The 22,820-nt window shown below is 33.9% G+C and overlaps 2 protein-coding genes and 1 long non-coding RNA gene across 16 annotated transcripts in view; 1 reads left to right on the plus strand and 2 right to left on the minus strand.

Annotated features, from left to right (window-relative positions):
- Positions 1 to 459: 459 nt before the first annotated feature.
- Positions 460 to 2,607, minus strand: LOC143345178 (uncharacterized). Of its 2 annotated transcripts, XM_076772078.1 has the most exons (5): positions 2,477 to 2,607; positions 2,223 to 2,394; positions 1,848 to 1,991; positions 1,423 to 1,584; positions 460 to 1,328 (listed from the first exon to the last, which is right to left on the minus strand). In XM_076772078.1, exons 2-5 carry the CDS (start codon positions 2,388 to 2,390, stop codon positions 714 to 716), a joined length of 1,089 nt encoding a protein of 362 aa, XP_076628193.1. In that variant the 5' UTR covers positions 2,391 to 2,394; positions 2,477 to 2,607; the 3' UTR covers positions 460 to 713. The 2 variants fall into 2 exon arrangements, with proteins under 2 accessions (XP_076628193.1, XP_076628194.1); XM_076772079.1 differs by lacking the exon at positions 2,477 to 2,607 and having other exon boundaries at positions 2,223 to 2,465.
- Positions 2,608 to 2,697: 90 nt separating this feature from the next.
- LOC143345184 (uncharacterized) lies at positions 2,698 to 4,574 on the plus strand. Its single transcript, XR_013080209.1, has 5 exons — positions 2,698 to 3,035; positions 3,344 to 3,460; positions 3,588 to 3,683; positions 3,742 to 4,313; positions 4,403 to 4,574. It is a non-coding gene; the product is annotated as an uncharacterized LOC143345184 (long non-coding RNA).
- A 1,364-nt stretch (positions 4,575 to 5,938) lies between these two features.
- Sei (potassium voltage-gated channel seizure) overlaps positions 5,939 to 22,820 on the minus strand; it is a 414,656-nt gene continuing 397,774 nt past the window's right edge. For 8 of the 13 annotated variants that reach the window (XM_076772055.1, XM_076772051.1, XM_076772048.1 and 5 more), the window contains 3 exons: positions 22,444 to 22,521; positions 16,933 to 17,172; positions 5,939 to 13,078 (listed from right to left, as the gene is read on the minus strand). In XM_076772055.1, the coding sequence (XP_076628170.1) occupies positions 12,742 to 13,078; positions 16,933 to 17,172; positions 22,444 to 22,521 (655 nt within the window). In that variant the 3' untranslated portion in view covers positions 5,939 to 12,741. Of the gene's footprint in view, positions 13,079 to 16,932; positions 17,173 to 19,308; positions 21,174 to 22,443; positions 22,522 to 22,820 lie in introns of those variants that run through there. The other 5 variants (XM_076772059.1, XM_076772053.1, XM_076772047.1 and 2 more) reach the window with 4 other exon arrangements.

Here is a 22,820-nt window from a genome sequence, read left to right on the forward strand (position 1 = left end):
AAATTGAAAAGCAGTCAAAATGACTTCCTTAGGCAATCTAGTGTTAAGAAAAAGGCAAAATCCTTTTTTCTTTTTCATTTTTTTCATAAAAATGTTTTTAATATATTCGTGACAATTTTCTAATAAAAACGAGACCAAAACAACATAATTTACATAATGTTTATTTATGTAATAAATTTATATATTACAATTGCTACGAATAAATTACAAAAACAAGTTTTTAATAAAAATAATAATATTACTTTGTTTATTTTATTAATGTATTTCCTTTAAACGAATAAAATATAAAATAAATTTAATATTATTCGTGAATAACGAATACCCACAATCTCCTATATAAATGCAGACAATTCAAATCACAGACAAAAACATCAAAATATAACATTCATTTTGTAGTAGATGTGAAAAGAGATGTCAAATGTGCTACTTTAGGAATAGTAAATTGGTATTAAGATAAACTTTATTAAGGTCAAAGTATTGTTTATTCCTAATAGTATATACATACGTCACAGTATGAAAAGAGAAATTTACTTTTGCTTACAATAATAATATAATCTAATAATAATACACTTCAATTTTACTTAATCTGTACCACTGTATAAAGTCAAAGTATTTCTTATTCCTAATAGTATGTACATACGTCACAGTATGGAAAGAAAAATTTACTTTTGCTTACAACAATAATATAATCTAATAATACTAGAACTTTAACTTTACTTATTCTGTACCGCTGTATCATTATCGTCGCTTTCATCTTCATCATAGCCATAGATACTATAGAAATTCTCTGAAGTTTTAAGGACTTCCTGATTGTCTCTTGCCTTAGTTTTCAAATTTTCATAAGCAATAGTAAATCCTCTCCCAGTACTAATTTTCTTTGCTTGTCGATACAATGTAGGTGCTATTTTTAGATTTAAATGGGTGATCTTTTCTTCATGTAAAGTCTGATGAGATATATTTTTTTCAACTTCGTTTTCTTTAAAGATCTTTAAAGAATTGTCATTCTTTAACTCTGAAATATTTATTTTTGTTTCAAAGGTATTTTGTCGAATCACAGATGTATTCATTTCTTCTTTATCTTCGCATAGAGAAATATTTTTCAAATTCACGGAACAATTAGATTTTTCATTAAAAGTATTATTCAAAATGTTTCCTTCAGATTCTTTTTCCGACCGAGCATTTTCCATAGTTTCCTCCATGGAAACTTTTTTCAATTTAGAAATTATCTCGTTATAGCAGATGCTGTTTGCAACAGTATTCAAAGAATTTGAATCACATGATAATGCTTTAATAGCTTTCTTAGGAACTCTTAAAGGTGCTTCTAATTCCTGTTAAAGAAAAAATAAATATGATATTGGTAAAGAATATCATAAATATCATAAATGTGATTGTAAAAAATGATGAAAAGTAGTATATACTTACTGATTGTTTAACACTAGTAATATTATTGTGGTCAACAAGTTTAGCAACTCTTTCTCGTTCACGTTGTTTATATTTCTTTCTTTGTGCCTTTGACAAACCCATTCCTATCCTCAGTACATTTTTTTTTTCAGATGCAACCCATGGATCGTATGTAGGATTATTCTAAGACGTATAATTATTTTCAATAAGGGTTACACAGGTAATCTCTATATGCTAAATACAAATTTGTATTCCTTAAATAATAAATGTCTAAAAATGCTTTTACAATAAATTCATAGAAATAATAATACATCTGAAATTTTATTAATATTAGAAAAAATTAAAAGTTGGAACAAATTTAATAATTTTAAAAATTGTTTAAAAGGTAAGAATTTGTATAGAAATTAAAATATAAGTAACAATAAAGTAAAAGTTTGATTACATACCCCAGACCAGTCCTCGTCATTTATTGTAGTACTTTCCACATTGCATACACTTTCTAAAGAAATTGTTCCAAGTTTTATTTCTGGTTCGAATGAGAATTCATAACATTTTATATTTCCACTGCTTTCACATTCTTTAAGATGATTCTAAACATAAATAAGAAAAAATTAACAGAATAGAAAGAAGAAAAGGGGCAATAGAAGAATTCAAGCAAAAAAGAACAAAGGAAGAGAAAAACAAATAGGGAATAGGAACAGAGACAGATAGAGAATAAAACGAATCTCGGCACGCAAAGTAGTTGAAACATTTCGAGAAGAAAGAAATGTGCAAAAATTAAAATTTCAAAGAAAAAAGAAACCAATGATATAAAAATTCACCTCGTAATTCTGTGGATCCACTTTATGTGAAGCATCAAAAATGCATACAAGCTTGATACCCTCCGGATAATTCTTCGCACATTTAACTAAATGTGTTTGCAGTCTACCACGTATAATGCGATGTGACTTGTCAAATGGACATTGCGTATAATCTCCAAAATAATTCATTTTTCTAAAAAAACAAATAAAATAGAGCTCTACTTGATGTACTGATTCAGCGACTAAAGATAACAAAAAAGTTTATATAAACGCACAGTGAAAGTATTCAAGGGTAACTATCTTCAAATAAATGTTTTCGCCTACAATTCGTGGTACCAACAGTGTGGCCTAGTGACTGGGATCAGTGTGATCCAATGTGGCCAGATCTGGTATAATTGAGTGTATCGAAATCGACAATAGTGACGACGAACTTCTTTAGCGTCTAACGGAGTGGTGGGGATAGCAGGCATATACTACCGCACGAGCCACCTACACGTGAGCTCGGCACTTCGCACAACTTCGGGAAATCGATAAAGAACGCTAGTATGAGTCTTTTCTTCTTGCTCTTGTAAAAGAAAAACAGCTGAAATACGAGCTCGCGATAATCGGCATACGATTCCAAGTCTCGACTGCCCCAGCATTTTTACTTTCCAACCTATGTAAGATATAAGGAAAGTACCATAATGAAAGAAAAATTTCGAAAATTTTTGTGGCGGAAATACACGTTTTAAGACCTTCTGAGCATATTGTGACTATTAAAAAAAAGGACGAACTGTTTTAATAAACTGTTTTTAATAGGTTATGGGCCCACACGCCACGTGTTAATTGAAAAAGGTAAATCAGTGAATGTGAACATGGAATCAAAAATAGAACTCCTGAAACTCATCGGCGTCCCTGAAACTTCTCGAAATCCCTGAAATTTCCAAGAAGTTTCAGGCAGCGGCAAAAATTCCGACCTGAATTTTTCGGCAAAAATTACGTAATATTACGTAATAGCTCTTTAAAATTTCTCCGGCCGGAATTTTTGCCGTTGGCTGAAGCTTCTTGGAAATTCCAGGGATTCCGAGAAGTTTCAGGGACGCCGGTAAGTTCCAGGGATTCCGAGAATTTTCAGGAATTCTTAGAAATGACGTCATTTCCAGGAATTTGCAAAAATTCCTCGTGGCGCGAAATTTGAAATCTGTCCGAAGAACTTGGAAAATTTTAAAAGATTTGGAGTGTCTTATAACTAAGGAAATGATTTCGATAGGAAAAGAAGGGTAAAAATGATGAGAACACATAGAAATATTTGAAATTATATCATTTATTGCCATAGATTTACATTATACAACACTTTAATACATATAAACATATTATATTATATTACATCGTGTCTGAATTTGTCAGCAATGTCGGGAGATGTTGGCAGAGGTCAGTAGAGGGTGGCAGTAGCCAGTAGTAATCGTTGTACGTTGCCAGAAATATAAGCAGTGGTCAGCAGTGGTAAGCAGAGATCACCAGGGGCGAATAGTAGCAAGTAGTAAGCGTTATATGTTGTCAGAAGCATCAGAGGTGGTCAGCAGCGGTCAGCAGAGACGAGCAGAGGCATGCAGTGGCAAGTAGAGATCAGCAGGGGCGAACAGTAGCATGTAGTAATTGTTATACGATGTCAGAAGCATCAGAGGTGGTCAGCAGTGTTCAGTAGAGGGCAGCAAAGGCATGCACAGGCAAGCAGAAACCTGCAAAGGCAAGCAGAGACTTGTAAGGGCATGCAGTAGTAAGTATTAATCGTTATAGATTATCAGAAATACCTGTAGTGGTCAGTAGCGTTCGGCAGAGGCCAGGAAAGCTCAGCAGAGACAAGCACACGCTGACAGAGATCAGCAAAGACCAACAGAGGTTAGCAGAGTCCAGCAGAGGCAAGCAGTAATCAGGAGCAGTCAGTAACAGTCGCTGTATGGTGTAAAAAGTTGTCAGGAGTTCTGTACTTTTGTCAGCACTGGTCATCAGAGGTCATCAGAGGCAAATAGAAACCAGGAGTAATTTGCGGAGTTCAGTAATGAGATTCCGTGACAGAAAAAAGCATTGTATGCAACGTCTACTCTGTATCTCGTCTATGCCCAGACCTAACTCGTAATTATTTTAACTAATTAGGTGTGAATTGAGTCTAGGCTAAGATTTTTATAAACATTTTGTTAACTATGGCCTACCGCTTATTATAGGAAAAGAAAAAAATTGTTCAAAATATGGTTCTTTATAATATATTTAAAAGTGGACAAGATCCATGATGAAGGACATCATCGATAACTTCACCTATAATTTTATTGGAATAATAAATGAAAAATAGAAATTCTAGTATTATTTATTCGCAACGTTTATTTGGTTGAATCGGGAGTGGGTTTGCTTGTGATGGATACGAAATACGTCAAAGTTTATTTTGGAACCTTTTTTGCACGATTTGAAATTTGTTTGTAATTTATTTACTAATATTTTAATTATTTAAATACATTAGTTATTTATTTGTACAAATAAAATGTTCAAAAACATTTATAGAATGTAATGAAAAATGAATAGTAAATATATATTTTTTAATATTTCGTAGCTTTGAAGAGGGGGACGATCCTCTGGATTCGTCACTGGATTCGGATAAGTTTCTATTCGTTCAACATAAAACATAATTTGATTGAACAAATAACGGATCAAAAGTTGTTCATCCTCCATGCTTTATTTAAAATTTGTTATTTATAATAAATTTTTGTCCATCTTTGATTCTAGAGCACAGCAACATGTATGATATCCTTCCACCGATTGCTAGGTTTATTCTGTACCTTGTTTGTGCTATAAAACTGTACAACTATAACGCTCTTCTAAAAAAGATGATTTACCTTTCAGTCAATCATGACTCTTCTTTCGATCCTGTCGTCTTTCCAATTGTTACATTGGTCTGGTACCAACGTGGAACTAAATAGCTTCGGAAGATACTTGGAGATTTTGAAAACCACTCTGGCAAATTTTCCGACATTCGGTTCTACCGTTGTAAAGTATTTTCAGATTACAAACCGAGAGTTGCATGTATTTTTCTCGAATTCTTACTCCTAAATTCGAAGAAATTTGATTCTGGATCTATGCGTACCTACTTTTCTTTGTTACATGATCTCGATCGGAAAAGATTGAAAGATTATCCCTCGAAAAAGGCAATGAAAACAAAAAAGAAATCACAAGCACGAGACAGTGTGAAAAAGGATACTCTTGTCGGATCGTTTAAAAAACTACGTACATAATCTTTTAATATATTCTTGCCGTATACAAATGTAAGCAACTATAAGTGAGAAAAGAAGATACAAATTCCTTCAATACAGTAATTTTTCTCTGTCGAAACCAATAATAATAATGACGATGATGATAATAATAATAATAACAATAATAATAATGATGATGTTGCTAGTGATAATAATAAATAATAGTAATCATAATATATGTATATTATTTATAAGAGTTCATCCCACTTCTCTCGCGATTAATTCTGAACTGATAATACTTTGTTAGTAGCGAGCGTCATAGTTTCTTATCCTACAGCTGCGTTTTCTCTTCTTCTTCATTTTTTCCCCGTCCGTTAGATCATCCTTTTGATCTGTATTCTGCCATTTTGTTGTTCGAATTCAACCCTCGAAGGCAAATCTCGTTCCAATGCGTGGTTGTAAAAGGTAAAAATCGTAGGATAAATAAGTGGCAGGAGGGTAGTGAGGCACACAAATACGTATCGGCGTAGTGAAAATATGTAATAAACATATTTTATGCAATATATGAAAACTTATAGATTTACACAACACGGCTTCGTCGCTACCGGGACACCACCGCCACCCTCACCATTTCCTGCACCCACCACCGCGTCACCCTTCTATTTCATACATTTCATATTTTTTTTCCATTAAATGATTGCATCGAATAATTGACCATTGCACGATAACCGAAATCATTAATCGTTTCAGAATGTTTTTGTGAACCTGGTGCATCGATATCAAAGACACTATCGTGTTCAATCAGTTAATTTTGAAAAGAGGGAGATTTTATATACAATAAAATAAATTCTACTTTTTCTCTTTTTTTTATATATCTTTTTACGACAAGTTTGGTATTAATTGCGTGCCAATTCGTCGTCTATTTTTTCCAATTGCAAGTGTTTTAAGCAGTTTTCAATTATAATTTGTCGCAAAATTTTCGTAATATATCCGTCTAATTAAAAAAACTTTAAAACTAAATAAAATTTCCATTTCAGTTCTCTCAGTTTTTATTATTTAATGTGGAGAGAATTTGAAGTGATTTCTTTTTCCTGATTATAATTCGAAGAAGATTCTGTTTAATTATTAACGAAAATTAAACGAAGCTTGAATCAAAAGAGAAAAACTAAGGACAATTATATTGCTTAATGCACTTATCACCAACTTCAATTTATATTTATCTCATTAGAACGCGAAAAAAATAAAAATTTGTATCACTTTAATGCGGTTTTTATTATTGTATAATATTCCCAATGACACTCATGCCGTATTAAAATTTACTTATAAATTAAAATTGAGTGCGTGGCGACGAAAGAATGAAAAACAAAGAAGAAAAGAATTAAATTTGATCGGTACGGTTGCAATACATTGATGCATGAAAAAAAAACACGGTTGTTGAATGCCAACGTTTTTATTGAGCCATGCTGTAAAAAATTCGTGGCGATTTTATCTTTCAAAGCGAATTCGTTTCGTTCTTCGGATAAATCTTTCCCTAAAGAATTTCTTTCTAAACGTGGGTAAGAATAAAGACGTTCGTGTGATTTTCTTTAATCGTAGGGTGCTCGGTGAAGAGCAGGAATTGATTACGGGGGTGGTACAAAAATCTTTTCTTCTCGTGCTTGATTCTGTCTCTCCCTTCCTCTCACACATACACATACGCACATGCACGCACGCACGCACACATTCACGTCATGCTCTCGTTCTCGTTCGTTCCCTTTCGTTCGTTTTCACATTCTCGCTCTTCCTTTCGCTTTACTCTCTTCACACACACACACGCCCATACACGCACATCCACACACAAATCTCTCCATCCCTCTCTCTCTCTTACTTTCTCTTTTTCTCCCCATTTCTCTCTCTCTTTCTCAATCTCTGTTTTTCTCGAACAAATTTTCTTGTTACGTGTTACAAATCAGTGCGCTCACCGTTATAATCGATACGATCCAAGAGTATGTCATATATGTATATATACAGAACAATCTTAAATTGCGTAATCTGGGAAAAAACGCGAGTAAGTTCATCTACCGCGGGTAGGATTTTAATTTCTTTTCCTCCATCGTCCTTTTCTTAATATTATTGATTCGCTTAATTTCTTTACAAACGAAAGACGCATTCCGCAAGGGCGATCCTCGATCTCTCGTGCGATCCTTTGCACCTCCATTTTATGCCATACACTTCCTGAATTATTAATTATTCGACTGATCTTGTTATTACATTGGCTTTTCAATACGTCGAACGTACATTCCCTTGAATTTATCAAAAAATTGTACAATGATAAATGCATAAGCTATACATACATATATAGAGTGCCAGAAACTTTAAGGGGTGGTTCTATATGCCTAAATACCTACTATGTGTTAGGAAGATATTATAATCAAATTTTGACAATTAAATAAGAAACTATTTTTTGAATTCATTTGAATAAAATTTAGATTTAAGATGTGATTAGATTTTGAACGAGATTAAATAATAATGGTCACCATTGTAGGTTTTTAATTTTTTTGATATACATATACTCATTAGTAAACGTTAAACATAATGTGTTAAATAAATTTTAAATGAAGAAGTAAATGTCGATTCCTTTGAATTTATCAAAAAACTGTACAATGATAAATGTACAAGCTCTACTGTTTCTTAGTTTTTTCGGGTATTCTCAATGGTTAATCTTGAAGTTTGTTAAAGTTTCCGACACCCATTATCAAACATCCGGTGAATTAAGAATTTGTCAAGCTTCATGTAATGATAGATTTTAATATTGCACGATAGTGTAAGTATGCTAATCAATGTTTGTGCCAAGTGTGACACGATTCTCGACCAATTTCACAAGTAGTTCATCGAGGTGCACCCCTGACGAAATTTCGTCACACAGCCTGGTCGTGACGACATAATCTCGGTCCTGGCACGAATCTACCTCGAACAACATCCTTTCGAACGTCTCGATCATTTTTCCTCATCACATCTCCCTTCCTCTCTCGATTCAGCCGCGGTAGAATTCAAAAGCGAGAGGCAGCTTCGATAAAAAAAAAAAAAAAAAAACGGATACATATGTATATATATATATATGCATGTATGTATGTATGTACATATCATCAATGACAGTTGTGTATGGGCGTTATCTCGTTTTTTTTTTCGTTCGTCTCGGAAATGTTAATCGAGATACCCGAAGTCATTCGTGCGAGGACTTTGCGGCCCAAGAAACGTTCGCCCTCGCTCGCTGAAGACGACTAAGGACGAAGAGCACGCGAGCAATTTTCAACACTAGAAACACGATAGAGTCGCTGACAGTGATTTTTTTTACAAAATCGACGCCCAATCTAACAATATTTCAATGTCGGAACGATTGGACTTCATTGAACATCGAGAAAGGACCGATAGTTTTTTAAAGAACTCGATTACGAACTCGGAAAAGTCACCTTCTGCTCGATTTCGATCATGATTCCACAGTAATTATGTTTTTCTTACGAAACAGAATTTGTCCTAATTATATGTTAATTATTAATGCTTTGCAAACGACGTCTGCATATACTAAACTACGTACTTTTGTCGTTTTGGACGTCCATCAGGATATTCTTTAGAAATTCGTTGCCACAAATTAGCAGAAATTGATTTTTTTAATGCGTATTTAACGATACATTAAATTAAAATATAATTAAAACAAGCATAATAGTATTTTTACTTATATGTGTGTGTAATGTTTCTACTGTTCATTGGAAGCGTCCCATTCCTAAATGTTAAAATCATGAATCTATGACATATTTAATGTAATTAACGGAAATTATATTCTCATTTAAAGAGATTCGATTACTTTTATTTGAAAAAATGGCAAATGGTACGTCCATTTTGTAGATAATTCTGCTCGAAATCGGTCAAAAGGTGAAGAAATAAATTCATAGATGGGTTCCTGCTTTTATCCATTCTCTCGATTCTGAATCTCCCGTGGGCAGAACAAAATAGCGGATATATTGAAAATTATCGTGATACTCCTTCATCGATGAAAGTATTATCTATTTCGCTCTCGTCACATCTTCGTCGATACGTCTGTAGAGCGGAATTCGAGGGCAGCAATGACATTGATACTACAAACGTAAATATTTTATCAGAACAGAAAATGAATTTAAAAAATCTAGAACTTACTCTGTCAGTTTTTGCATTATTTTTATAATGAAATTTATAATAAAATAACTATTTGTATTTGAACAAAATTGTTCGACACCTGAATATCTATAGCCAGAAAACAATTCTATTTCATTGAATTTAAGAAACAACGAATGCAAAAGACATATGTAACGTTTTGTTCGACCATTGCTGCCCCCCCTCTGGACCATATTGAATATCCGTTTCAAAGAACAATAAAACCGTATCGTTTCGCCGTATACCTAGGTGCGAAAATCCACGTGTGCTGCGTGTACTACTGGTAAGTAATAATCAAAGATAATCATCTATTTGTAATTAAAAAGCTGCTTCTCATTAGCGCTGCGCCGCTGCTCTTCTCGTTACAAAGTAGTTACGAGTCGTTTAATCGTTACATCGAATGTATCGGTATCATTTACAGCCTAAAATACTGAGCAAAGAACGAATAGATCAGTGACCGATGATCCTTGATCAAGCTCTTCCACGCTTCTTTCAATCACGTTGATTCGTCTTACGTTTCTTTTATCGATTTACTCTTTCGTTTACTTCTGTGTTTCTTTATTGCACGACAATTTTTCATACGTTTCTCACTGTTGGTAACGCACGCGTAATTCTGACTTTTAATTACTGATTATTTAAATTTCTACTCTGGAGATTTCGATCATTGGTAACTTAGACTTGTGATTCCAAAGACTCATCTGACTTTGAACATTAATGATTTTCCTATCAAAATACATACATGTTCGTGGTAAGATTGCTATCGATTCAAACTGATATTTGACTTTGATTGTTGGTTATTGAAATATGAATGCAATTTACGACGAACCTCAAATAATTCGAAATCGATTTCCAGTAAACACGTATCATAAGAGATCCTATAAAATTGAACAGAGTAAATATCGCTTAAATAGCTACGTGAAAACAACCTAAACTGACTTACAAACGAATAAAAAATGTGATATCGAAGATCGAAGCGGTTAACAGAATCATTCCAGAGATTATTCAAGGGATCATCGATCAGCTCTTTTCACCCTCATCACTGTGTGATAAATCGCGGGGAGGGGGGTGAAAAAGTAAACTTGGGAGGTCGAGAACGAAAAGAGAGGAAGAGAAATCAACGTATGTATGCTTAAGAGCAATAATTCATTCGAGATACTTCGTAAAAAATTTTTACAACGTGTATACGCATACACACGCGCGAATGTATATACGTACACACGCACATATTTATATATATATGTATATATAATATGTATAATTATTTATATATCATTATTGCGCAGGCAATTGTTACTCTTTTTTTTCATTTTTGCGATTTTATACCGTCGATATTATATTTTTCCGCCTCCTCTCCATCGCGCTTGCGTTTCTTCCCTACTTTTATGGCAATAATAATATAATATAATAATAATAATAACAATAATAATAGTAAGAATATTAGTAATTATCTAAATTCTCTTCTTAATAATTTTCCATTTCTCCCTAGCCTCGTATTTTCTCGTTAATTGTTTCTTTGTCTGTATAAAGGACATTCCAGTTTTGCTCGTAGGTGGCACTCAGAATTGTTTCTCGTGTTTAAATGTTTCTTGTTTTTCTTTTTTTTGGAGTTGTTTAACATTTTCATTCACAGACAATGCCCTTGCTTAACTTACACGTATGATATCTCCCGAAAGTCGCAACGTTATTCAATGTACGCATCGTACGCTCCGATAAACTTTTACGTTTCTTTAGTCTCCTTCTCGTTAAATTTTTTTTTTCTTTTTTATTTCGATTTTAAACGTCGCCTATAAGCATTAAAAAAAGAAGGTGCTCTCTCAGTCAATATATTTTAATTTTTCAATAACTACGCGTTCTCACCGTGACGCAAAGGACTCCGAAAAATTCGAGAAATTCCACGAGCTCCGCTTTCTCCCCACTCGCCGTAACTTTTCTATTTTTTTTTTTCTTTTATTTTTAATTTCACGAAAGTCGATCTTCCGCCGTCTTGTACTTTCATTATTTTATTATAAATTCCCCCTCCCCCCCACTATATATCCCGTCTACGTTATTTTCCCCGCGAAAATCGTTCGCGACATCGACCTACGAAAGCTTTCATTATCCAGAAACGAAAAGATCACACGTTTCACGCTCCTTCGATGGGAATATATGTATATATATATACATATAAATATATACGCGTGTGTTTTTTGTTTGTGTGTATATACGTGTATATCGGTTATTCGATTACAAAATTGCTCGGAGGAAATAACATCGATACGAGAGTAGAAACCTCGAAGGCAATTTCTCGCTTCTGCGGTCGGATTAAGAGACGATGTTACGGAACTGTGTGTATTTGTGTGTATTGAACTTTCGTTTTGTTCTGCAACGCCGCTGGTGCTCTCTATTCACACTCTTTTCTCATGTCTTTTCGCTCCTTAAGCTTACGTCTTGCATGTACCACGTCGATATCGTTGAACGCCTGCCGATCAATTTTTTTCTAGTGATCCTTCGGCAGTTGATCGAAACATTTAAACAAAAAAATGTACAACTATATCTCGTCCAGAACCGATAATTCAACAGTTACAAATTCTTCGACCGTATTTTCTACAAATTATTATCGTAATAAAGTACTGAAGTCGCTAATTTTTCACATTATTCCGCAATTAGTAACACAGTGTATTAAAAAGAAGCTGAAAGAAAGACACTTGAATCCAAGTAAACAGATCTACTTAAAATATTAAACGCTCGGTTTTAATACAAGTAGAGAACTAAATTAAATGACAAAATTGGACGAAAGTTGCCACGAACGATAACACAATATCGCGACGCAATTGAATAAAGTTCGAAATCCGCTAAATGTAGGCGCTGATGTTTCCGATGGAAAATCTTAGAAACGAATTATTCGCGTTTCGAGTATCAAAAGTGGTTTATATAATAATAAAATTTGTATATCTTTTTGACAGTTCGATTACAGGATCTTTAGAAAAAAATCGAGCGGCTGGCGCGTTACGTATCCTGGCGCCATATTGGCTAGATCCTTCGAAAAGGAAACGGAAGGAGTCCACAGCCATCCGAATGATCATTGGTCGTCGAGTCGAGTCGTCTGCTCGGCGACGCTCTCGCGTTTCAGTCGCAAGCGAGCCGAAATTACTTCAAAACGAAGCGAAACCTTGGTCTTAACTACCGTGATCCTGGTCGAGCTCGTCCAAGGACTCTAATCTCGCGATCGGCGCCTCGTTTATCGTGAACTCCCAGGACATATCTTCGCTGGTTTGTCTCGAGGACTCTTGTCGTGGGCCCGACGCCTGTCCTGTGCCATCCTGAGTCGGTTGCCTGCTCTCTCCTCCACGCTGATCCCTGCTCGCTAGATCGCTAGAACCGCGGTGATTCGTTGGGTCCTTCCGAGATTCGCTACTTCGAGGACGTGGGATACCGCCTCGATCCGACACGGACACCACGCAGCTCCAGGGATCATCCCCTTCTGGCTCCGAACGTTTGTTGAACGAGCTGTACCTGTAGTTACAACAAACACGTTTCTTGTAGAACGATCGTAACGACTTTCTTGGTTGGTCATTAGGTGAAAATGTTGCATATAAAATAAAATGAAATGAAAACTACAAGAGATAATCTAGTGGATCGTTTAAATGACCATCAAGATTGCGTTTGATGAAGTAAATATGGCAAACTTAATTTTCGACTCTGATACATAGAGTTGCGGACAAAATTAAGTGGACAGGTAGAAGAACTAGGTATGAATTAAATTTAATTAAAGTAGTATAACTATTATGCACTTAGGTTTTATATATTATATATTTTTATGATCCATAGATTATTTAGCGAATAATTGAAATTAATATGCATATACATTTGGGTTGAAATAAGGTATACTTAACGAAAACGTTGGCTGATTGTAGAAGGACAAAAATAAATGGACACTTATCTGATGATATATTACGATTAACAGACACAGACATTCTTTTCACCTTCACACAGTAGTCTCAAATGAACTATTTGCTTGATGTGTAAGCTTTGCATAAAATAGATTATTTGTAAGGAAACAGCAGAATGCCAGTAAGAAAAGGATTCCCAAATCAAATTCGTAAGTTGATAATAGCGCACTGGCGAAATAAATAAATTACTTTTGTGCGTCGCCTCCTATGCTCGCCATCAGAGGGGTCACGTCACCCTTAGGAAAAATTTTAATGGGGAATTCTAGAGATCAAAATAAGACGAAAATCAAGAATATCAATTTGTTGATGAAGGCTTTGTTAAACAATTATTAATGTTTAAAGTTCCGCCCATACTGAATTTTTTTTCTCGAAAATGCGCAAGATTTCGGGGGTATGTCTATTCACTAAAAATTATTGTAATTGACTCCCGCAACCGAAAATAATTTTTCCAGAACGATTTGAAATTTTTTTTTTTTCGTCGAAAAATTTCACACCTCCAATTTTTTTCTAGAAAGTGGGTAGGATTTCGGGGGTATGTCTATTCATCAAAAATGATTGTAATTGACCCCCGCAACCGAAAATAATTTTTTCAGAATTAATTAAAAATTTTTTTTTCCTCGAAAAATTTAGGCAGCTACCCCCTGTCGATTCTTCTTAAAAATTACTTTTTCATTTTTGATAATTTTATTTGACGCCCTACAGAAAAGTTGTCTAATACTTTTTTGTAGGTACCCATGAGCTCTATTTCAGAAAAAAATGTCATTGAAATATATTCACAATTGTAGGAGTTATGGCTGTTTGAAAATTGGACCATTTTTATGGGGTTTTTCTCATTTTACGGGGTCAAGGAGCAACTTTTCCAATATTTTAAGAATTTCTACATATTCTCCACCAAAATACGCGTATTTTGTTTTTTTAAACATTAAAATCGTCCAATCCGTTAAGAAGTTATGACGTTTTAAAGACTCGTATGAAAATTGGGACAGACATTTCTGGCCAGAAATTATATTTTCGGTAAAGAATTTTTTTCTCAAAACTGAGTAGGAATTCGGGAGTATGTCTATTCACCAAAAATAATTGTAATTGCCCCCCGCAAACAAAAGTATTTTTTTAGAATAAATTGAAATTTCTTTTTTTCGTCGAACAATTTAGGCATCCACCCCCTGTCGATTTTTCTTAAAAATTCGTTTTTCATTTTTAGTAATTTTATTTGACGTCCTACAGAAAAGTTGTCCAATACTTTTTTCTAGGTACCCATGAGCTTTACTTCAGGAAAAAGATTTATTGAAATATATTCACTATTGTAAGAGTTATGGCTGTTTGAAGATTGGACCATTTTTATGGAGGTTTCCTCATTTTGCGGGGTCAAGGACCAACTTTTCGAATATTTTTGCGATTTGTGCATATTCTCCGCCAAAATATGCGTAGTTTGCTTTTTTAAACATTAAAATCGTCCAATCGGTTCAGAAGTTATGACGTTTTAAAGATTCACACGAAAATTCGGGCAGACATTTCTGGCCAGAAATTAGATTTTCGGCAAGGAATTATTTTCTCGAAAATGCGTAGGATTTCGGGGGTATGTCTGTTGACAAAAAATGATTGTAATTAACCCCCGCAACCGAAAATAATTTTTTCAGAATTAATTAAAAATTTTTTTTTCCTCGAAAAATTTAGGCAGCTACCCCCTGTCGATTTTTCTTAAAAATTACTTTTTCATTTTTAGTAATTTTATTTGACGCCCTACAGAAAAGTTGCCTAATACTTTTTTGTAGGTGCCCATGAGTTCTATTTCAAAAAAAAGTGTCATTGAAATATATTCACAATTGTAGGAGTTATGGCTGTTTGAAAATTGGACCATTTTTATGGAGTTTTTCTCATTTTGCGTGGTCAAGGACCAACTTTTCGAATACTTTTGCGATTTGTACATATTCTCCATCAAAATACGCGTAGTTTGCTTTTTTAAACGTTAAAATCGTCCAAGCGGTTCAGAAGTTATGACGTTTTAAAGATTCACACGAAAATTCGGGCAGGCATTTCTGGCCAGAAATTATATTTTCGGTAAGGAATTTTTTTCTCGAAAATGCGTAGGATTTCGGAGGTATGTGTAATGAGCAAGAATGCTTGCAATTGACCCCTGCAACTAAAAATAATTTTTCCAAGATGTTTCGAAAGTCTTTTTTTTCACCCAAAACTTTCAGCACTTACTCGAATTTTTTTCTCGAAAGTGGGTAGGATTTCGGAAGTATGTGTATTCACCAAAAATGATTGTAATTGACCCCGTAACCGAAAATAATTTTTCCGGAACGATTTGAAATTTTTGAATTTTATTGTTAATATCTTTTTAACGAAGCTTCCATCAATAAATTGATATTCTTGATTTTTGTCTTATTTTGGCCTCTAGAATCTCCCATTAAAATTTTTCCCAGGGATAGTCGAACACCCTGTATATTGTGCAGCTGGTTAGTATATCAACCACATATAATATTACGAATAGTATATCCGTATTGATACATTATTTTATCTGCGCGCATCTTGTACCGCGTAAATTTGAATTCGCGCTATCATATTATTTATATTATATTAGTAACTTAAAATGACTAAATGTAAGAAAGCAAGATAAAATCGCTTCGAAAAATCGTATCTATATTTTAATTAGCATTTTCTAAAACAGACGAGCAAAATGTCAGGTGAATTACGATCGGTAGTCTATGTTTGATTATTTTTTGTTTAGCGAGTACTTTGAATCTGTTAAGATTTACACCCTGTATATTGTTCAGCTGGTTAGTATATCAACCACATATAATATTACGAATAGTATATCCGTGTTGATACATTATTTTATCTGCGCGTGTCTTGTACCGCGTAAATTTGACTAACATATAATTTATATTATAGTAGTAACTTAAAATGACTAAATGTAAGAAAGCAAGATAAAATCGCTTCGAAAAATCGTATCTATATTTTAATTAGCATTTTCTAAAACAGACGAGCAAAATGTCCGGTGAATTACGAACGGTAGTCTACGTTTGATTATTTTTTGTTTAGCGAGTACTTTGAATCTGTTAAGATTTACACCCTGTATATTGTTCAGCTGGTTAGTATATCAACCACATATAATATTACGAATAGTATATCCGTATTGATACATTATTTTATCTGCGCGCATCTTGTACCGCGTAAATTTGAATTCGCGCTATCATATAATTTATATTATAGTAGTAACTTAAAATGACTAAATGTAAGAAAGCAAGATAAAATCGCTTCGAAAAATCGTATCTATATTTTAATTAGCATTTTCTAAAACAGACGAGCAAAATGTCCGGTGAATTACGAACGGTAGTCTACGTTTGATTATTTTTTGTTTAGCGAGTACTTTGAATCTGTTAAGGTTTAAGCTATAATAAATGTGTAACATACCCGCTTCTAAATTCTCCTCTCCTAAATGCAGCAGGTTGGCTGTGCCACGCGTGCGGCAGGTGACCATGCTGCGCGTTGGATGGGACCGCCAGGTCAACAGGTTGGCTCTGCGACCTCGTCGGTGCCATTCTTCCGTTCAACGCCGTCTGCAGGGCAGTAGCCAACGCTGACATGTCGGACGTCACCGTCAGTCGTGACGTTCCCGAAGACGTCGCCGTTGGCTCCCTCGTCGGAGGTCTGCTGCAGATGGAAATGACAGAATGAATCGTTTATCGTAAGCCCGGGCAGCGGCACTCGCGTCCCGCTACGAATAGCAGCGAATTATACTTGAAGCACGTGATTATGTACAAGGGGATTCGATAGGCCTCTAATTCCTCTAAGTGTCCCGAACAGTGTCGCAAGTCTGGCTGATTGGGACTCCTGTTGTAACCTTGGTAATCTGACATCGACATTATGGTTACTCTACAAGATCGGCTCCCTCGATACCGAGTCGTCGTTGTTTCTTGTCACGCTAGTGTTCGAAAGGAGCACGAGGAAACTCTTATCGAGCGCTAAGAGGGAATACGGTAGAATCTCGATAGTTTTAACAACGGAAAGTTTGGAAACCGGAAGCATGGTGGTTTCGGGTCGGCAGAGAGATCTTTCAGCGAGTGTTTCGGATGTTCGATGAACTCTGAAGGTTCATTAACACTAGATTTACGGGAATTGATAGCACGTGTATTTATCGATACCTTTCATGTTGACGATTACCTTAAAATACGATTTTTCTTTTAATTAGAATATGTATTCATATCATTGTATCAATCAAATTCAACGTAAGTTGTTAAAAAATAATATTTACGTGTTCTACAATTTTAAATATGGAACCTGACATCCGTCAAATTGACGGCTTCCGTAAATCTAGTGTTAATCTAATTCTGAGATACTCAATCTAGTTTCAGAAATAATAGGACTTTTAGAAAAATAACTATAAGACAGAAGTAAATAGAAATTAGGTCTATCGGAAAATTCTGGTCATTTATCGTATAATTATTTCAGATGCGTAGAATGTTTTATAAAAAATGTGTTTTTTTACCATTAAAGTGGGAAGAATTTGCTAATATTAATGAATATTAATAAACAGTATAAAACTCTTATACTTAACATATACAGGGTGTTCGGCCACCCCTGGGAAAAATTTTAATGGGGGATTCTAGAGGCCAAAATAAGACGAAAATCAAGAATATCAATTTCTTGACTGAGACCTCGTTATAAAGTTATTAACAATTAAATTTAAAAATTTCAAATCGTTCTAAAAAAAATATTTTCGGTTCCGGGGGTCAATTGCAATTATTTTTGGTGAATAAACATACCCCCGAAATCCTACCCACTTTCGAGAAAAAAAATCGGGTAGGTGTTGAAATTTTTCGGCGAAAAAAAATTTTTCCAAATTGTTATAAAAAAATTATTTTCGATTGTGAGGGTCAATTACAATAATTTTTGGTCATTACACATACCCCCAAAATCCTACTCAGTTTCGAGAACAAAATTCCTTACTGAAAATATAATTTCTGACCAGAAATGTCTGCCCGAATTTTCATGCGAATCTTTAAAACGTCGTAACTTCTGAACGGATTGACGGATTTTAATGTTTAAAAAAGCAAACTACGCGTATTTTGGTGGAGAATATGTACAAATCGCAAAAATATTTGAAAAATTGGTCCCTGACCATGCAAAATGAGAAAAACCCCATAAAAATGGTCCAATTTTCAAACAGTCATAACTCCTACAATTGTGAATATATTTCAATGAAACTTTTTTCTGAAGTAGAGCTTATGGGCACCTACAAAAAAGTATTAGATAACTTTTCTGTAGGGTGTCAAATAAAATTACTAAAAATGAAAAAGTAATTTTTAAGATAAATCGACAGGGGGTAGGTGCCTAAATTTTTTGACGAAAAAAAAAGTTTCAAATCGTTCTAAAAAATATATTTTCTGTTGTGGGGGTCAATTACAATCATTTTTGGTGAATACACATACCCCCGAAATCCTACTCACTTTCGAGAAAAAAATTCAGTGCGGTCAGAACTTTAAACGTTAATAACTGTTTAACGAAGCCTTCATCAACAAATTGGTATTCTTGATTTTCGTCTTATTTTGGCCTCTAGAATCCCCCATTAACGTTTTTCCCAGGGGTAGCCAGACACCCTGTATAATTATATATTATTAAACTCCCAATGTATATTGATAGATGTATGTAGATCTCAAGATTAATAGATAATTATATTTAATATAATATATTTACTGTATATAATATGTATATTAAGACTAGAATCTTCCAATAGACTTGAAAATGTATACTAAAACCAGAAAGGGATGAAATTTTATTCGAATAACGGACAAATAATAAAATCAATGTATTAAATTTTATCCATGATGCTTATTCGGTCGATTATTTAAATTTTTATTTCTTCATTGTAAAATGTTTTATTAATTTTACCAAATTTCTCATTAAAGTAAAACAAAAATTTGAGAGGATTTTTTTGTTGTGAACTATTTGGCATTCGTTGGAAAAGAAAATTTCTTACACTCCAGTAAGATCGTTTAGGGGATTCACTTGAATTTAATATTTTTGATAATTAATGGTACAAGATATTGCAATTTAATCCTGACCATTTTTTCTTTTCTTAAAATACAAAGTGTATTCGCAGTCTTTTGTTTCAATTGATTGCATGGAAGTCAACATTTGGAAATCCTTTCTGTTTCTATATGCGTACATATGTATACTTTTATGTCTTATAGTCGTTCTTTTAGAAGTCCTAATATTTCTGAAAATACATAGTGACTTTCAAGACACCCTGTATTTAGAAAAATACAGTTTGATATCTCTTGAATGTTTTGAACTGCAACAAGCTTGTAAAAACATAACAACTATAATAAATAACTGGGTAATGAGTGATCATTGTTATTGTTCTTGTTACTGTTACTGTTATTGTCCTACAACAACTATTAATTTTATGAATTCATTGTCATGTTATAGGATTGGATAATTTAATTATTTAATTCACAATTTTAGTAATCGAATTTTATGTTACGAATATATTACTATTACTATAATACTATCCTCGAAGAGATTAGGAATTTTTCTTATTTTTAAATAAATTTCACGTGTTACTATTTAACTTTTTAAACGCCGTACAAAATTCTGGTAATTATGCAGAAAAGGGGGCTCGTTGTCAGTATTGATACTCTGAAGAACATGTTGTCAAGGTAAACATTCTGAAGTTACTTTCGAGTTGTATACAAAAGTATCTATAAAATATCAATTTGTGATGCTTGGAATAGATTTGGTTTGGTTTGAATTAGGCTTAGGTTAAATTAGGTTGGAAAGAGGTTGCCTGCAATAAATGTGTTTTCGTTACGCTTAATTAATGTCGCAAATGTCACAATAAATTCAAGCGAAACTTAGGAAAAACTTAATTACAGCTCGGTCGGATTGACAATATAATTGTAATATAAGCTAAACTCAAACTCAGTTAATTAATTAATTCAGAAACTAATTCATCGAATAATTCATACAGATATTAAATGTTGCATTCTTTGTTTTAGTAAATGGTAATAAATAAAAGCATCATTAGAATGTACATTAAAGTTCCCATTAGACAGAAACGAGCAAAATTTTATTCTCATAATTTATAACCGATAAGACCAACATATATAGTAATTTATTCTATCGTACAATTAAATTTCTATTTTTTTTATTGCAGAATACTTAACTCGATAAATGAACGTTGTATTTTTATTTAGCTAACAACGAATGGTTTATTATCTTTTATTCTTTACATGAAATTTTTATTTCGATAAGAATTTTGCCCATATCTGGTTTTGGATTGTAATATTGGTTGGAAAAATCGTAGAAAAATAAAGGAATACTCTTACAAGTGTCTTACATGTGTGTTTATTTACAAGTAATCTCGTCATGTATGCTTTTGTCATTATTAAGTGGCTACATGTTTCGCAGTGTAATGTACGATGGCTCCATAGGCCGGAAGGTAGCGTAATCTTAATCTATATTTAACCGAGACATTTTGCAAACATTTCGAAAAGTGAAGCCGAGTGGCGGTAACATGTATAGAAAAAATTTACTCAAAGTGCTTAGTGTCCTCGACAACGTATTTCAATGTCATCGAAATCGGCGAGGCGGCCCCTTTTCTGCATAATTACCAAAATTCTTCGTCCACTCGCTGGAAAATCTCTCGATGACTGAAATTATAAATAATAAAACTATCAAGACTATACTGCACATTTCTAAACGGGTCTAGCAAAACATACGTATGCTTGTGCACTAATGATAAATTATGTCCTACATAGTGGCGGTTCATACTCGCGGGAATCAGCTACTAGTTGAGTTTCTTACCTCTTTCCATGACGGGATATTTTATGTTGCTATGAAGGCAAGTTTTGTTAAGCAGTGTACTATCGTTAAAGAGTGATATTGTGTGTCGCGTGAGTTATAAGTGAAGCGATTCAAGTATCAGAAACTGTTGTGTATAGTTCTGTGATTGTTAAGATTTCCTAAATAGGAACCTCGTGGATGTTAGAAACTTTCTATATTGTTCGTGCAAAGTTTTACTAAATGTTTTCTAAAATTTCTGTGAAGAATTTTCATTCCTTTACGATAAATATCAATATTATTGATATAATATTAATACTTAGTACTCGTACGACTATAAATTATAAATACTTTGTTCGATATGTATTCAATTTTTGAAAAGTTCGGTACTATCATTTTTAAAATTCTCCAAGCGTGTGTACATTTTTATGTTAAATAGTAAGCATTGTCTTAACGACTGTTCTAGTGTATGAATTAAGAAAAAAAAGAAACACACAGAAACGCTCTAAAACGATTTTCTTGGAAATTTTCCTTCAAATTGCTCATCAATGGTATCGTAATTGAAGTGGCGTCATCGAGGAACAAACGAATCAAGAAAACTGTCTTCGTTCTTCCACATGTTTATTACTCTCAAGCTTCGAAACGTGCTACGTTACAAAATAAATCAAATCGTCTACGAACGCGTCGTGTGAAAAATGCTCGATCGATGTCTAGTAACGAACAAAGAAAAATCGGATCAGCAATTACGCAAGGAGGATCGATCACAATGTACAAAGTAACAAAATATCTAGCACTAGTATCCCCAAACAAGTAAAAAGTAATAAACCATTCTAAGAGGTGTCGAAACGATTCTCGAATAAATGTCGATGTCGATTATCGATTCTAATTGTTTTAGAAAAAGAAATTATTCAGTAAAAAAAAAGGTAAGAAAGTCCAAGGTAAAGACGTAAAAAGAGAAACGAGCCATCGTTCAACGTGATTTACGGAAAAGGAAAATAATTAGCGAATTTTATGAACGCAGGGAAACTAGCAGCGTTACCGTTTTGCAACTTTCATTTGCATTTGGATGTTCCTGTTTTGTTTCTACTTGCGCGACACTGCTCGCAAAAGGGTTTCAAAGAAGAGTATGAGTATGGTCACCTTCGGAACTTGTCCAACCTTTCCAAAATAAAAGACGCCGAAATCAAATGCAACTGATCCAGGGATTTCGAAAGAAAGCTTTCCAAGAATAAAAACATCGATTACTTCCTAGGAAAAACAGAATCAATTTCTACTTGAAAAAATGATTAAGAACACACTCGCGCGCACACACGTATACACGCACGCAACGTTCTCTACGTATCCGGAAATCGGTCACGCCGATGGTTCGAACATCTTGGCCGAATCGATTTGGATAGAGAGATATAGAGCGAAACAAAGGGAGAGAGAGTTGGTCTCAGATGTTATTTTCGCTATGACAGACAGTCTAACAGCAATAGTAGCGTGCGAAAAAGACGGCGTCTTTTCCTTTAAATTTC

This window comes from Colletes latitarsis, chromosome 8 (assembly GCF_051014445.1).
Source record: "Colletes latitarsis isolate SP2378_abdomen chromosome 8, iyColLati1, whole genome shotgun sequence".
Classification (NCBI taxonomy): Eukaryota; Metazoa; Arthropoda; class Insecta; order Hymenoptera; family Colletidae; genus Colletes; species Colletes latitarsis.